Source organism: Paroedura picta, chromosome 12, assembly GCF_049243985.1.
Source record: "Paroedura picta isolate Pp20150507F chromosome 12, Ppicta_v3.0, whole genome shotgun sequence".
Lineage (NCBI taxonomy): Eukaryota > Metazoa > Chordata > Lepidosauria > Squamata > Gekkonidae > Paroedura > Paroedura picta.
This window is the reverse complement of record NC_135380.1, coordinates 45,247,963-45,264,133: the sequence shown is the minus strand read 5'-3', so window position 1 is coordinate 45,264,133 and position 16,171 is coordinate 45,247,963. Positions and strand designations below refer to the sequence as shown.

At 50.3% G+C, this 16,171-nt stretch overlaps 1 protein-coding gene across 7 annotated transcripts in view; it reads right to left on the bottom strand.

Annotated features, from left to right (window-relative positions):
* Positions 1-16,171, bottom strand: part of USP20 (ubiquitin specific peptidase 20) — a 63,589-nt gene that overhangs the window by 24,864 nt on the left and 22,554 nt on the right. For 6 of the 7 annotated variants that reach the window (XM_077304868.1, XM_077304870.1, XM_077304865.1 and 3 more), the window contains 9 exons: positions 15,315-15,434; positions 15,058-15,154; positions 14,865-14,934; positions 13,885-13,998; positions 13,614-13,692; positions 11,660-12,092; positions 8,766-8,903; positions 8,433-8,572; positions 785-957 (listed from right to left, as the gene is read on the bottom strand). In XM_077304868.1, the coding sequence (XP_077160983.1) occupies positions 785-957; positions 8,433-8,572; positions 8,766-8,903; positions 11,660-12,092; positions 13,614-13,692; positions 13,885-13,998; positions 14,865-14,934; positions 15,058-15,154; positions 15,315-15,434 (1,364 nt within the window). The remainder of the gene's footprint in view (positions 1-784; positions 958-8,432; positions 8,573-8,765; positions 8,904-11,659; positions 12,093-13,613; positions 13,693-13,884; positions 13,999-14,864; positions 14,935-15,057; positions 15,155-15,314; positions 15,435-16,171) is intronic. The other variant, XM_077304871.1, reaches the window with a different exon arrangement.

The following is a 16,171-nucleotide window of genomic DNA, read 5'->3' as shown; positions in this document are numbered from 1 at the left end:
TGGCATTTCACTGCTCAAACTTACAACTGGGCATCCCATCTGGCCATTCCAATCAACATGGACAGAATAGGTTAACTCTTTCTACTCTGGGAAAGACCATCTGGCCAGGGTCTCCACAAGGAATGCACATGGCCACACCCAATCATTATGCAGGAGAGCTTCTCTATCGGAATTTGGGGAAGAGGGGAGGGTCCAGTGGTAGAATCTAGCCCATGGTCCCCATGAGTGCCACTGCGCTCCCAACACGTTTTCTGGTGCCCATCAAGCAGTTTTGGGAAATGAGTGGAGCCAGGTAGAGTTTTGAAGAGTTGTCTTTTCTACCCCACTTTTCAACTTCCCTTCCTCTCCCAACCACAGACAGCCTGTGAGGTAGGTGGGGCTGAGAGAGCTCTGACAGGACTGTTCTGTGAGAACAGTTCCAATAGGACTGTGACTAGCCCAAGGTCACCCAGCTGGCAGCATGTGGAGGAGCAAGATATCAAACCCAGCTCTCCAGATCATAAGCTGCGGTTCCTACCCACTACACCATGCTAGTTCTGCCCAACAAGGCTTCCGATTGGCTGTGCAGATATTTTTACATGCTGCTTTGACAGCAGCTGTCACCACAGCATTAGGATCTACCCCTGGATGGGTGAAGCTAGGTTGTGGCAGCCATTTGGGGCCAGCCATTTTGTTGTGCGTCCATCATGCCATCCCAAAATTCGAAAGGTGCTCAAACAGGTTGGAGTCCCCTGATCAAGTCCTACCGCACCACCCGTGATCACTCTCTCGGAGACTCCGGTACCTTCGGATGTACTCCATGATAAATGCAATCCAGCCTTGTGAGGTATAGTTGTCCCCGCAGGCCCCCGTCTTGGCCGGTACATTCTGATAGATAGCAGAGTGCAGCTTGGCCAGGTCCTCCTTCCCAGGGATGGGCAGCGACAGGTCCTGGAACGTTTCTACGGTGGTGGAGACCTACAATTCACGGCACAAGAAGAAGAGGCCTTCAGGGTAAAATGCGGTACGGATCCTAATTCTGTCAGGTGGATCAATAACTGGTTGACAAATCATACCCAGAGGGTACTTGTTAATGGTTCAGCATCATCTTGGAAAAGAGTGACAAGTGGAGTACCCCAAGGATCTGTCCTGGCGCCTGTGTTGTTCAACATATTTATAAATGATTTGGATGAGGGATTAGAGGGGATACTTATTAAATTTGCAGACGATACTAAACTGGGAGGGGTAGCAAACCCAACCAAAGACAGAATCAGAATGCAGGATGATCTTTATAGGCTCGAGAAGTGGGCTAAACGAAATAAAATGAAGTTCAATAGGGACAAATGTAAAGTTCTGCATTTAGGTAGGAAAAATCAAATACACCAATATAAGATGGGGGAGACTTGTCTTGGCAGTAGCATGTGCGAAAAGGATCTAGGAGTCTTAGTAGACCATACATTGAACATGAGTTAGCAGTGTGACTCAGTGGCTAAAAAGGCGAATGGGATTTTGGGCTGTATCAAACGGAGTATCGTGTCCAGATCATGGGATGTGTTGGTACCGATTTACTGTGCTCTGGTTCGGCCTACTGTGTTCAGTTTTGGGCACCCCAATTGAAGAGGGATGTAGACAAACTGGAACGTGTCCAGAGGAGGGCAACAAAGATGGTGAGGGGTTTGGAGACCAAGATGTATGAAGAAAGAGTGGGGGAGCTTGGTCTGTTTAGCCTAGAGAGGAGACGACTGAGAGGGGATCTGATAACCATCTTCAAGTATTTAAAAGGGTGCCATATAGAGGATGGAGCAGAGTTGTTCTCTCTTGCCCCAGAGGGACAAACCAGAACGAATGGGATGAAATTAATTCAAAAGAAATTCCTTCTAAACATCCAGAAGAAGTTCCTGATAGTTAGAGCGGTTTCTCGGTGGAATAGGCTTCCTCAGGAGGTGGTGGGTTCTCCATCTTTGGAAATTTTTAAACAGAGGCTAGATAGCCCTCTGACGGAGAGGCTGATTCTGTGAAGGCAAAGGGGTGGCAGGTTACAGTAGATGAGCGATTGGGATGTGAGTGTCCTGCATAGTGCAGGGGGTTGGACTAGATGACCCATGAGATCCCTTCCAACACTATTATTCTATGATTCTAGGGCTTGCTCTTTTCCATAGAGGCTTCCCAAACACAGGACGGACTCCCACAACTGCCGAGGCTAGCAAACAGGCTGTGCAGCTGAGGTGTGGCCTTTGGGGTGGAGAGCCTCTCCGTGCACTGAGGCCTCGGGCTCCGTCCCATGCCACAGCTCCTTCCAGCCTGTGCATCTCTCCTGGGGACCTGAGCAATGTTCCCACAGAGAGCTCTGCCCAGGACCTCCCTCATTATCTGAAATGACACAGCAGTTCCCTGCATGACCTTGGGAAAGGCCAGTTCTTACGTTGCCTCAAAAGTGTAGCTTCTGCTTCTTTAAGTTGTAATACTTCCTACAGCACTCCTTGCAGCAGCCCTGTCTGGTGGGCCACAATGGTCTTGCAGATGCCTCAGCCTGACAGGATGCTGCTTAAAGACCTCTTACCAAGCTTGCAGCCGAGGGGAACCCAGCACCTTCACTGAGCTGTGTTATGGTCACTTCCTGTGCAACTGGCATAGAGAAGGGAGAAGGGAGGTTCACGTTCTGGATGCCCAGCTCCCCCATGCAATCTCCCCGACCCCAGCACTACCAGAGGGGAAAGAGAAGCGGACCCTGAAGCAGCAGCAATGCTCACCTCTAAGGCAGCACAAGAACTGGGCCTAGCTGGCTTACTGGAGCACCAGCAGCCACCGGGGAGGGGTAGTATAGAAATTGATATATAAATAATCTTTAACTGCTCCTGCGGAGCAGATAAGTTAAAACAGGGCGGGCATTGTCCGGGATGAGGAAGGGTGCCGATTGGCGGCGGGTGGGCTCGGGACAATCGGAGGGCCCAATCCGCCGGCAAGGGACCAATTGCGAGCCGTGCAGAGCTGGCGGCCGACCGCATGCAGCCGACCGCCGCCATTTCCTGCCTCGCCGTGGAGAGGGCAGGTCGCCGCCTGGCTGCGCACCCAAGAGGAGTTGGCGGCGGTGGCAGCGGCCGCGAACAGGACAGCTCGCTGCCGGGCCACACAGCCAAGAGTAGCCGGCAGCGGCAGCTGGCAGTAGTAGCCAGCCGCGGGAGCCGCGGGAGCCGCAGCAGCGACCGCGCCACCCGCAAAGAGGACAGGTTGCCACCGGCCCGCACAGCCAGGAGTAGCTGGCGGCGGAAGCTGCGGGAGTGGCGGCAGCGCCAACGGCGGCAACAGGAAAGTTGACTGTGTCCCGGCCCCGAGCCCACCCGCTGCCATTTGCTGCCTCGCCGCCACCAGCAGAGGTAGGTGGTAGGGCGGGGGGGAAGAGGAGGAGGCAGTGAGGGCGCCGACAGGAAAGGCTCACAGGCCGGCCCACAGCCGGGCTGGGGTGCGGGGCTCGGGGCCGGGAAGCTGGAGAGGGGCCCTTGCCAACTCACGAGGCCCGCTAGCACCCACTGTATTTAAAGTACTCTGGGCTTAGTTTCTAGTAAATAAATAAATTTGTTCTCAACGGCAAAAAAGCTGTGTATTATTAAATTCTCCATTCAGGCAAATGGAAACTTTGCCCCCACACGTGCAGAACAGTGAATCATAGAATCATAGAATCATAGAATCATAGAGTTGGAAGGGGCCATACAGGCCATCTAGTCCAACCCCCTGCTCAACGCAGGATTAGCCCTACAGTGCAACCTGTATACATTGGAACTTTGTCACACCTCATGTTATTTTGCGTAATTTCTTCTGAACACAGGAAGAGGCACTGAAGCAGCTCTAGAAGCAGCCCCTTCCGGAATTCCAAGATTTCAATCGATGTGCTTCACAGTTATACAAGGGCAAGGAACGTGTTGCTTTTAAAGACAAAGTCCTCAGAACACGAAGCTCCATCTTCACAGTCTGCATTTCTGACGCTGCTGTGGAAGCAAACCAGGCACTCTGGACTTGGCATATGTCACCCGATTCTAGGCCAAAAAAAGATGTGCATCTTTTTTTGCAGCTATTAAGAGCTTGTTGACTGACACTGAGAGCCATCTATTCAATTTATTTTCCTTAATAACAACCATTAAAACTTAGTCAACGTAAGCAATTCTGCCATGAATCAGCCACTCTCCCAGTGCTGGACATTTGGCATAGGTCTGCTTGTTGTCTGGAGCAAAAAAGAGGAATAACCTGACCTGGGTGTAAACTGCACGGAGCTTTTATTCCAACCCCAGGTCGATTCAGTCCCTGCCCTCTACACGGAATGCGATTTCCGTTTGGATTTGGGGCGTTTTAAATTTTCCTTCTGCAGCAAGAAGGATTGATCCGGAGTGACCCTACCTTTATTGTGCAATATCTTCCTGTGCTTTTAAACCTGAATATATTCAGAAAATCGCATTGTTTTGAATCTGGGCGCTCCTCCGTGGTAGAGGACCCGTGACTGGCTACAGATGGTCATGTGACAAGGAGAAGCCTTAAAGGAGAATTTCTCTCAACTTCTGTCGGCCTTGGATTTTTTTGTGCCTTCTTCGTTTCCATCCCCCCCCCCCTTCAAGAAAAGAAAGGATTTTTTTCCTCCCTCCTCTGACTTCTTTGATCCTCTCCCCCCTTCAAGAAAACAAAGAAAGAGTCTCCATTTACCTCCCCCCCCCTTTTCTGAGCCTCTCTAACCACGTGCAGAAGACTTTCCTGTTTCAATGGGGAGGGGGGAAGAGGAAGATCCGAGTTCAAAGCGATCTGAATTCAACAGGATTGACAATGGAATAAAGAAGGTAAGTGCAGACTCTGCCCTGGAGTCCCTTCTCCACCAGCATGGAACCCATACACTGCAGAAAGGGTGACCCTACTCCAAATCAGGTCATCATCAAACTCTAGTGGAGAGAGGAGAGCTGCGAAGTCACAAGACTGCTAACCCAGTTCAACCTCCAAGCCTCCAACCTGCTGCGTTTTGTGTTTTGGGTTGTTGTTTTTTTTTTGCTAGACTGGTTTGGCTTGGGAGGCATTTCCCCAACAGGTCATAGAGGTCCACCTGGTCTTTCTGATCCTGGTAGAATGAGGTTCCAGTTGAGATCCAGGAACGGAAAGAGCAATCAAAGTTCTGCTGGGCCTGCAAAATGATACTCTTCTGTCAGGCCTGAAATCCACGGGTGTCCCCTTCTGCTTTTCCTTTTCCTTCCCCTCTTTCAGATTTCCATACTGTGCTCTTTCCCCCCTCTAGGGGGATCCACCAATGAATGACCAATCTGATGATGGAGAGAAATGGGTAGGGGGATGAGTGGAGGGTAAATTTTTGTAACGTTATGGTTTTAGGATGTTCAATGAGGATGTTTTAATTGATGTTTGTTTTATTTATGCTGTGAACCACCCTTAGCCTATCCATGGGGAGGGGCAGTATGCAAACAACAACAGAATGTGTCATCAAATGCAACTAATTTATGACAACCTTGTAGGGTTTTCAAGGCAAGAAGAAGAGTTGGTTCTTATATGCCACTTTTACCTACCCAAAGGAGGCTCAAAGTGGCTTACAGTTGCCTTCCCTTCCTCTCCCCACAACAGACACCCTGTGAGGGAGGTGAGGCTGAGAGAGCCCTGATATCACTGCTTGGTCAGAACAGTTTTATCAGTGCCGTGGCGAGCCCAAGGTCATCCAGCTGGCTGCACGTGGAGGAGTGCAGAATCGAACCCGGCATGCAAGATTAGAAGTCCGCACTCCTAACCACTACACCAAACTGGCAAAGAAGGAGAAGGAGTAGAGTTGGTTCTTGTATGCTGCTTTTCTCTACCCGAAGGAGTCTCAAAGCAGCTTCCAATCGCCTTTCCTTTCCTCTCCCCACAATCACAGACAATTCAATAAGGAGAAGTACAGAGTTCTACATCTGGATGACAAAAATGAGAAGCATGCACACTTCTGTGTGTGAACAAGATTCTTGGGGTACTTGTGGACTATAAGCCAAATATGAGCAGACAGTGTGATGCGGCAGTAAAGAAGGCAAATGCTGACGAGCTGTATCAATAGAGGTATCACATCCAAATCACAAGATGTCATAGTACTGCTGTATACTGCATTGGTCAGACCCCACCTGGAGTCCTGTGAGCTGCTCTAGAGGCCTCACTTCAAAAAGGACATAGTCAAAATTGAGAGGGTACATAGGAGAGCAATGAGGATGATCAGGGTTCTGGGGACCAAACCCTACAAGGAAAGACTGAGGCCTTGGGAATGTTCAGCTTGGAAAAGAGGAGGCTGAGAGGGAACAGGATTGCTGTCTTTATGTATTTGAAAGGTTGTCATTTGGAGGAGGGCAGGTAACGCAATAATGCGTTTAAACTACATGGAGAAAGAGATTGGCTAGATGTCAGGAAAAAACTTCCACAGTGAGATTAGTTCAGCAGTGGAATCGGCTGCCTAAGGAGGTGGTGAGCTCCAGCAGCAGCTGAACAGAGACCTCTCCTGGATGCTTGAGGCTGATTCTGCACTGAACAGGGGATAGGTCTGGATGGACAGAATGGTGATTCTATGATTCTACAGGTGGTTCACTATTGCCTAGCTCTATGTCATGACCCTGAACTTCTTCAGCAGTCTCCCATCCAAGTAGAAAAAGAAGAAGAAGAGTTGGTTCTTATATGCCGCTTTTCTCTACCCGAAAGAGGCTCAAAGTGGCTTACATTCACCTTCCCATTCCTCTCCCCACAACAGACACCCTGTGGGGTGGGTGAGGCCGAGAGAGCGCTGATATCACTGCCCGGTCAGAACAGCTTTATCAGTGCTGTGGGAAGCCCAAGGTCACCCAGCTGGCTGCATGTGGGGGAGCGCAGAATCGAACCTGCCTTGCCAGATTAGAAGTCCGCACTCCTAACCACTACACCAAACTGGCTCTCTACTAGCAAGTAGTGGCCCAGGATGCACCTGCTTAGCTTCTGATATGTCAAGGCGGGGCTACCTTGGGCCTTCCAGGTCAGCTCATTTCCCTGGCTCAGAGCAAACAAATAGGAATCTCTCATCCATGGTAGACACCCATTGATAAAGGTGGAATCATTGCCTCTGTTTCTCAGCATCAAGTCTGGTCCAGATTATTTAATACCCCAGGGACAGCAAATGCAGAGAAGGCTGTCTGTGTCACATCCTAGTAGGATTGACTGACGTGGGCAGCATTTCCACCAAGCCAACCAACAGCAGGCTAAGAAGAGGGAGCGCCAGAGCTGAGATCCAGCTTTCAGGAACAGCTGCAGATGGCACGATCAGCCATCATAGGGACTGTCCAGACCAGGGCGGGACCTGGGGGAAAGGCAGTCCACTGTATCCTTGGGTTCCTGCCCCCTCACCCTCCTTCCCGCTCTCACCCTTCAGAAGAGAATGGAAGCACTTCTTCCTCAATTGCTGCCCAACCTGCTTTCCGATCCAGGCAGAAATCTGCTTGTCACAAGAATCCAGGAAGCATTTTGGCTGCTTTAGCAATCTCATCAGATGGCAAGCCCCCCCCCCGCCCCCCGCCCCCCGTTATCATCTAGCAAGTTGCTAAAGGGTCTGGGCAGACAGGTTAGTCCCCCCTACTTAGCATCAAGCCCCACCTCACCCCTGATGTCTGATGGGCCCATCTGCCCTGGCAACACAGCAGAAGGTCCGGAAGGTGCCTTGCCCTCTGACACAGCTGCCTAATGCCACAGGTGTGCAACCGGGCGCCCACTACCAAAAGATGAATGAGAAGCAGGCAGGGAGAATGCACTCTTGCTCTTGTCCTGAAGGGTAAGGGAAAAGAGCTGAACAGAGGCCATATGATGACCCACAGGTGCACTGGATGCTTATGGAGGTACTCAGGATCCAGGCAAGGTGGGGGAGCAGGACTGTGCTTGATGTGGGTGCTGTTGTTCACCTTAGAATATGCCTGTCATCAGGAGAAGGCAAGCCCATAACAGTGACTCATACAGAACCTTGGAGGGGAGGGGGGAGCACTTCTGAGGGCAGGTAAAGCTTTCTTGTTTTACACACTAAAAATAAACCCTTGCAAGGACATGGGGGAAAGGCGGGGAGGAACAGATCTCTAGTAGAGGGCTTTCCATGAAGAAGGGCTTGAGGTGCAAAGGATCTGAGGCAGCAGGTGACAGACCGTTCCCTGTCTGGGACTTGGGTCTTACTGACACAGCTTACTGACACGGCTCATTCATTAGCACCCTTCCCATTTTGAGCTGAGAAAAAGGGAAAGGGTCCCTGTGAGAAGAATTCTGGCAAACACATCCTGGCTGTCCTGTAAGCACGAGAACCGTTTCCCCGAGAAGGCTTTCCAAACGCACACCTGTGCCTCTTCCCAAGGCCGGAGCACACCTCAGCCCTCACAACCCCCCAGCAAGAGCAAAGAGCCCTTCCCCCGCAGGAGGGGACCCCAAAAGAGCTGTTCCGTTGCCATTTTTACTTGATCCGCAGCAGTAAGGAGACGCACTCTGTCACAGGTGAGGCACTGCACAAGGCTCAGGATGGAGCCGTCGAAGATGTCGGAGATGACACTGCGGTACCGGACCTCCTTCTTCTTCTTGCCAGAGGCCTGCATCTGGGCTGCAGAAAGATGGAATGCACAAAACTTTTTTTTGGGGGGGGGGGAAGCTCCTCAGGGATACCTGAGCACACTAAACGTTGGCCAACCACAACACACCCGTGCTCTGCCAGCTGCGAGACTGATGGAAAACCGTCGGAGAGCTAAAGTGTCTCCCTGTAAGCCCCCCTCCCCCCCCAGACTTTCTGGGCTTACCTTTCTTCAGTACATAAGAGGGCCCCAGCCTCACTGGGCTCGAACGTGGCGGACTGCTCGACAGCTTGGCGTGCACATCCTGGTGAATGGGGCTACAGGGTCGAGAGGAGCAGCGGTTGTAGGCGTCATTGTCTGGTTCTGCAATTGGGGTGGGGGAGAAGGTGAATACGCCACATGCCTGTCTCCAACAACTCAATTAGCCATTCAACTTCTTGGTTTTTATCCTGACTATATTGATGCACAAAAAAGGTCTCTGAATAGAACCCCCATAAAAAATCCTTTCTTTTTGATCAAGCAATTGCTAAGAGGCTTACAACAGAGTCAGACTACAGTGGTGACTCAGCTTCAGCTGGACTGTGGCTCCCAGCTCATCTCTTGGTATTGAAGCAGCTGGGTGAGAGGGAGGTGGACTGCAACATTCCCCAGGGGGAGGGGGCTGTGGCTCGGGAGTGAAGCCTCTGCTTAGCATGCAGAAAGTCCCAGGTTCAATCCCTGGCATCTCCAATTTTAAACATAGGATCTGAAAGCAGTTAATATGAAAGACCTTTGCTTGAGACTCAGGAGGACTGCTGCCAGCCTGAGTAGACAGTTCTGGCACTGGTGGACCAAGGGACTGATAAAGCAGTTTCATGTGGTCATCTCTGTATGTGTTCCCAGTTCTCTACTAATTATTTGAAAGGTTGCCACAGAGGAGGGCAGAGAAAGCTTCCTGTTGTCAGCAGAGGATAGGGCCCACAGTAATGGGGATAAATACGTGCAGAATGATATCGGCTAGATATCAAGGGGGAAAAAATTCACAGCCCAAGTTGTTCAGCTGTGGAATGGGCTGCCTAAGGAGGTGGGAAGCTCCCCCTCATTGGCAATCTTCAAGCAGCAGCTGGACAGGTACTTATCCTGGATGTTTGAGGCTGATCCTGCCTTGAGCAGGGGGTGGGACTAGATGGCCTGGATGGCCCCTTCCCACTCTAGGTTTCTATGATTCTATTATTACTGGTGCTGACAATACCTATCTAATGGAAACAGCCCCCCACCCCCACCCCCACTCCAAGTGCCTGCTGACAACCAACACCTGCTGCCATCCTCTTAGCAGCTGTGGTTTCTGGGAACGTGGTTTATGGCTCATCTCCCGGCAGCGGAGCTACTGGCAAAGATACTAAAACAGCCTCTCACTCCTTCTGTGAAACCCCCATTGATTTCAGTGGAGTTTGCACAGGATGACAGAAAATGGTTTTAGTCGGGGGGGGGGGGGGAGATGGGTACAAGGGAGGCTTCAAGAAATAAAAATGAGTTCTATGGAAGAAAATGTCTTCTGCTATCTCCTGCAAATCTGGAATATCCCATGAAAAGGACTGGCAACAGATCCCAGACACTGTAAACAAAATCTTTATGCAACCCCAAGTTAACTCGCAGAACTCACTGCCATAAGTCAGGGAGTGAGTTCTGCGAGTTAACTTGGGGTCGCATAAAGATTTTGTTTTTACAAGGACAAAAAAGAAATGCATGAAAGAGAGCCCCACCAACGGCTATGATGGAACTTCTGGCTTCAGAGGCAGGCTGTTTCCACAAGCTGCTTGCTAGGCAACAACAGAAAGCAAATGCCAGCTTGGAGGTTTCCTGGAATGATCCAGATGACCATTGCTGGAAATGGGATGCTTATCCGGAAGGGTTCCTCTCATGTTCATAGAATCACAGAATCATAGAGTTGGAAGGGGCCATACAGGCCATCTAGTCCAACCCCCTGCTCAACGCAGGATCAGCCCAAAGCATCCTAAAGCATCCAAGAAAAGTGTGTATCCAACCTTTGCTTGAAGACTGCCAGTGAGGGGGAGCTCACCACCTCCTTAGGCAGCCTATTCCACTGCTGTGAAAAACTTTTTCCTGATATCTAGCCTATATCGTTGTACTTGAAGTTTAAACCCATTACTGCGTGTCCTCTCCTCTACAGCCAACGGAAACAGCATCCTGCCCTCCTCCAAGTGACAACCTTTCAAATTCTTAAAGAGGGCTATCATGTCCCCTCTCAACCTCCTTTTCTCCAGGCTGAACATTCCCAAGTCCCTCAACCTATCTTCATAGGGCTTGGTCCCTTGGCCCCAGATCATCTTCGTCGCTCTCCTCTGTACACTTTCAATTTTATCGACGTCCTTCTTGAAGTGAGGCCTCCAGAACTGCACAGAGTACTCCAGGTGCGGTCTGACCAGTGCCGTATACAATGGGACTATGACATCTTGTGATTTTGATGTGATGCCTCTGTTGATACAACCCCTATGTTCTTGAGACTTCCCAGTTATTTGCACCCTGTGTGGGAGGGGCAGCCCAGTATTTTATATCAACCTGGCCCTAGCTCCCATTCATTCCAGTCAGGCGTGAAATGGAGAGAGATGCATGCTAGAGCTGAGAAAAAGAAGATTGGAACCTTCTTAGCAGAGGCACACTAAAGAGTCAGACTACTTTAATCACCATTCCTCACGGAAGACTGGGAATTGTAGTTCTGTGAGGGGAAGCAAGATAATCAGTAGTATGAAATTCTCAACATCATCTTTGTGGGACTGCAAAGGTTCATGACGGAAAATGAAGGAGTCTCAAAGCGGCTGACAACTGCCTTTCCTTTCTCCACAAGAGATAACCTGCGAGGCAGGTGGGGCTGAGAGAGCTCTGACAGGACTGCTCTGTGAGAACAACCCTAACAGGGCTGTGACTAGCCCAAGGTCACCCAGATGGCTGCATGTGGGGGAGTGGGGAACAAAATTCAGCTCACCAGATTAGAAGCCGCTGCTTTTCACCACCACACCAAGCTGGCACAACAGCTAACTTGCCCTGAAATCAATGGAGATTAGCAGGGCTCCCCCTGCCTCTGCAGAGAGATCAGGAACCATCTTCATCTTCAACTGTACCTGGGATTCGAGAAGGGCTGGTGGGACGAGGAGTGGGTGGGGGGACGGTCTCCGGGGAAGCCCTGCCGTCCACAGGCATCACAGAGGTATCTACGTCAGCATCTTCGTCCACCTGCTCAGAGTTGCTCCGCCGGTGGCTGCATGTGAACTTGCGGTCCTTCAGCCTCTCTTTTTCAGAGATCCCCCTTCCAGCCTCATCCTGGATCAAGAGTTCTGCCTCCACCAGCGAGCCTCCAGTTTTGGTCTGCCCGTCTCCTTCACCTCGGTCGCTGCTTGAGTCGCAGGAGAGGAATTCATCCTCAGAAGGGCTGCGGTCACCTTCCCGCTTGTCGTCTGTGTCGCTCGAGTCCAAGTCCCGTGTCTCAGCAATGATCGGTTCCTTCAGCTCTTCATGAAGCTGATCCATCAAGCAGCGTAGGAATTCTTGTGTGTCCTGGGGAAAACAAACAGAGAGACCAATGTCAGTGGTCGCCCAGGGGGGAAAGGCACACCAATCTGCAAGGCTGACCTTCACTCAAACAACGAGCTCAGTTAGAACCCCTTAGCATGAAGATGGCAGTCATTGACTCAAAGGGCCATACCAGATTAAGATCCACTGAGCCCATAGCCAACATTCTGCATGATCCAGAAGGCAGGCTTGGAAAGACAGGGAATCAGCCATTTTCACGTGCTAAACTATGTCCCCAGCAGGTAGAACATATCTAAGCTCCAGGAATGGAAGCAAAAATCAAAGAGGCACTAGCTTATCAGTGGGTGTCAAAAAGACTTGTTAGACATCTGATTTCTAAAACAGCTCTGTGAGATGCACTCATTCAGAGGTTCTTGCTACACATCCTTCTTCTTTCTGCCATCTGAAGCTGGGCCAGTCACGCAGCAGAGTGACAAAGCAGAACAGACACCCAGTTCAGTCTGTGAGTGGGAAGCATCGTTTATGAACGCTCTCCCACAAATGTGTCAGGGAGAAAAACTACAACTCCAACCTTTTCTTTGCAGAGAGGGGGACATTCCAAAAAGGGATACCTGCTTTCCCTGCCTTAAGTGGCAGGATCCCTTCCACCAACTCACTTACTGTGCTGTGTGCAGGCCAGGCCTGAGTGCCCAAGTATTTCGCAACCCCCCACAAACCCCTCACTGCTTTGGATCAGTCAGCCACCCCCATAGCAGGGGTCCCCAACTTTTTTGAGCCTGTGGACAGATGTGAAATTTGGGGAGGGATGGTGAATGCCTCCTCAAACATGACTTCAGGAGGTGGAGCCAAACCAGAAATGGCTTCAGCAGGAGGCAGAGCCAATTGTAATACCTCCCCTTCACACCTCCTGGGAAGAAGGAGAGCCTGGAATCATACCCGGGGGGGGGGGGGGGGACGACTGGAATCATACCTTGACTAAGGACAGCCTAGATGTTTACAAGCCCTCCTGCTCCCCCAGGGCAAAGCCCTTCCACTTGAATGACAGCAACCAAAAACAAGCCCTGCCTTGCAATGGACCTGCCCACTTTCTGAAAAGCTTGATGTGCACCAAGGGAAGTCCTGGTGGGCATCCACAGTTACTATACTGGGAAATCCTGCCTTACAGTTTCCCAGTGATGACTGAGGAAATGTTACTGCTTAAAATTAGATGCTCCTTTAAAACATCCTGACAATCTTATGTGGCACAGAACCAAAATACAGCATTTGGGAATGGCAGTCGTTGTTTAGGTCCCTGAAAGCAAAAAAGGGATGGAGAGGCTCACAGTGGCCTGCCCCGCAGTGTCAAACCCAGACCCTGATCAGCAGTTTCAGGTAGCACCAGATGTAGCATGCCATTTCCTCACAGATGCATCTCAGTACCTGAACTGGTCTCCTAGAGCATTCCCAGGGAGCTACTGCTATCTCATAGCCTGGCATGTCTGACTGCCACAGCAAGGGGATCAGATATTACAAGGCAACCAGGCTGCTCTGGATGGGTCAACTCACCTGTTGTGCATAGCCACGAAACATGGGATTGACCAGCTTGATGCCATGGGACAGGCTGCTCGGGACCACGTAGCTCGGGCTGATTAAAGGAAACCAATGCAAGATGAAAGCCACTTTATGCATAAGCCCTGGAGGTACGTAAGAGCATCAGGGTTCAAGGCCAGAGAGTCCAAGTTCCAGAGCGGCCATATTCTCCAGGGGAACTGATCTCTATTGCCTGGAGGTCAACTGTAAAAAGGGGGGGGGGGGTCGCCAGCCACCATCAACTCACCGCTTTTTGTGCCACACTTCAGAAATCAGCTTTTGGTAACTTTTGCAGAGTGCCGGTTTCTTGTCTGTGCGCACCAGTCCGCCACACTCTAAGAAGAACTGTGTGAGTGGGGGGCTACGAAAAAAGACAAGAGGGGTGTCAACGGAGAGGTTCAGGAACAGGATTTTCTTTTTTTCTTTTTTTTAGTGAGAAATCATGGAGACCTTTCAGAAAAATGAAAAGCGAGAAGTGATGGCACAACTAGGCACACCCACTCCATCCTAAAACATTTTATTTGTTTTATTATTTCTTTGCATTTACATTATTTAAAGTTTGTCTTTCTCACAGGAACTCAAGGTTAATGGATTACAGTGTGTCAGTATAATCAAGCAACAAGGAAATCAATGGCCAATGTGTTGGGCCCTCTTGAACAGTTCAGTTTTGTGCCGCTTGTGGAAGGACAGGAGAGAGGGAGCTTTCCTGACCTCCACCAGGTAAGAACCACAGTGGGAAAAGCAGGTGTGCAGAAGCTGGGGCTTTTGCCCATTGACCCAGCACTGACTGGCTCAGCATTCTGGCCAGACCAAGGGAAGCAACCAGATTCTGGCCTCAAGGCTCGTGGTTGCTGAACCCTGATGCAAGAAATTGGACTATGAAGGCTCCCAGAAAAGCAGGCTCGCCCACTGGAGTGGCACGAAAGAGAAGCAGCACAGAGTTTAGCCAGGCTGTCAGGCCAGAAGCATCCTGTACTATTTTTAAAAGAAGACCTTCCATCATCAGGTCCTGATAAGCCTCAGGAACTCTCTGTTGACCCAGGGAAATAAGCCTGCAAGAAGAAGGGATGGCCAGAGCTCCTTTCCCTAGATATGCTAGTTTTCCTCAAGCAGGGAGCTGGTTCCAGTGCATCAGGTGGAAAGAACCACTGCCCCTCTTAGGCCGGTGAGTTCCTACCAGATCCCTTGAGCAGCACATGCTCCCAGGGGGAGATCTCTGTAGCCTACCAGTTAGAGAGGGCTTGAAGCGCCGCATTCATGTAGCAGGAGTTCCCCAGATTCCTCATTCCAGTAAGACCTGGAGAGGGAAGCAAACAACAAAGGGAGGCAGGACTGAGCTTCCCAGCTCACCCTCCCCTCTGCTCAGCATCTTGGTCTTTCTCTACCTTCAAGGGCAATGTCAAAGCCCAGGTGGGCTCACCTCTTGGCTTAAGATCATCATCTTCCGATTCCGACTCCCCTTCATCAGCCACCGCGATTGGAACGGCTTTCAGAGGGTGAACAAGTGGAGGAGAATCCTGAACATAAAGATGGGGGAGAAGGGCGGATGGAGGGGAATCGGTGGTAAGTCTTCTTTGCAACAAGATTAAAGCTACACAGAGCCAGGCATTCAGATAGCCAGCACAAAGCTGGTGAATTTACAAGCACACCAGGGAATGCATGCACCTGGTCCGATACCTTTGACTGTGGGGCTGGAGTGTGCGCTGTCAGCCGCTGGTCCAAGAACACCTCCTTCTCACATGCATAGCACCACACCCGGAACGTTGTCAAGTTCACTGTCAGATTGTGCTTTTTGGCCTATTGCATTTAAAAAACAAAAACAAAATTAAGGCAGATGTCAGAACACTGTTGTTTCTGCCATTACTTAGTGATGTTTATGTAGATAGGTATGTAGAGTGTCACCCAGTAGGGGTTGGTGGCCATACACAAAGCTCCTTTGCTTTGTGTATGGTCCTGGTGCTTCTTCCTGCATTCCACCCCTCCCCATCTTTTTCACCCCTAACTGATTCATCTCCCCTCCCCATTTCCCATTAGAGCCTTGAATCCCCTTATCTGAGTGTTTTGGCTGTTTGATGTTTGCTTCAAGCCAAGAGTCTGCTTTTCTGGGTAATTGAAGATCCTCACAGCAATGAAACTGCATTTCACATTTCAGATTCAAAAGCTCCAATAACCAGGAATGTAAATATTACATAAACTAGAACCAAATGAGCTCAATTTAGACGGACAGACAGACAGACAGAGCAGGGTAGATATTAAAAGTAGATCCACGTCTCAGTCATACTTTTATTATTTAGTGACCATTAATTCCCTAGCATTCTCCCCAATGGGGATCCAAAATGGCTTACAATCATCTCCTCTCTCCATTTTATCCTCATAACACCCCTATAAGGTAGGCTCAGGCTCAAGGTTCCTCACTAAGTTTCCATGGCAAAGTGGGCTGCTCAGAGGAGGCTCAGGCTGCTGCAGGAGGTGGGGCCAGCCACAAAATGATGGATACAATTTAGCTTCAGTAACACAATGTAGATCCTTGTGCT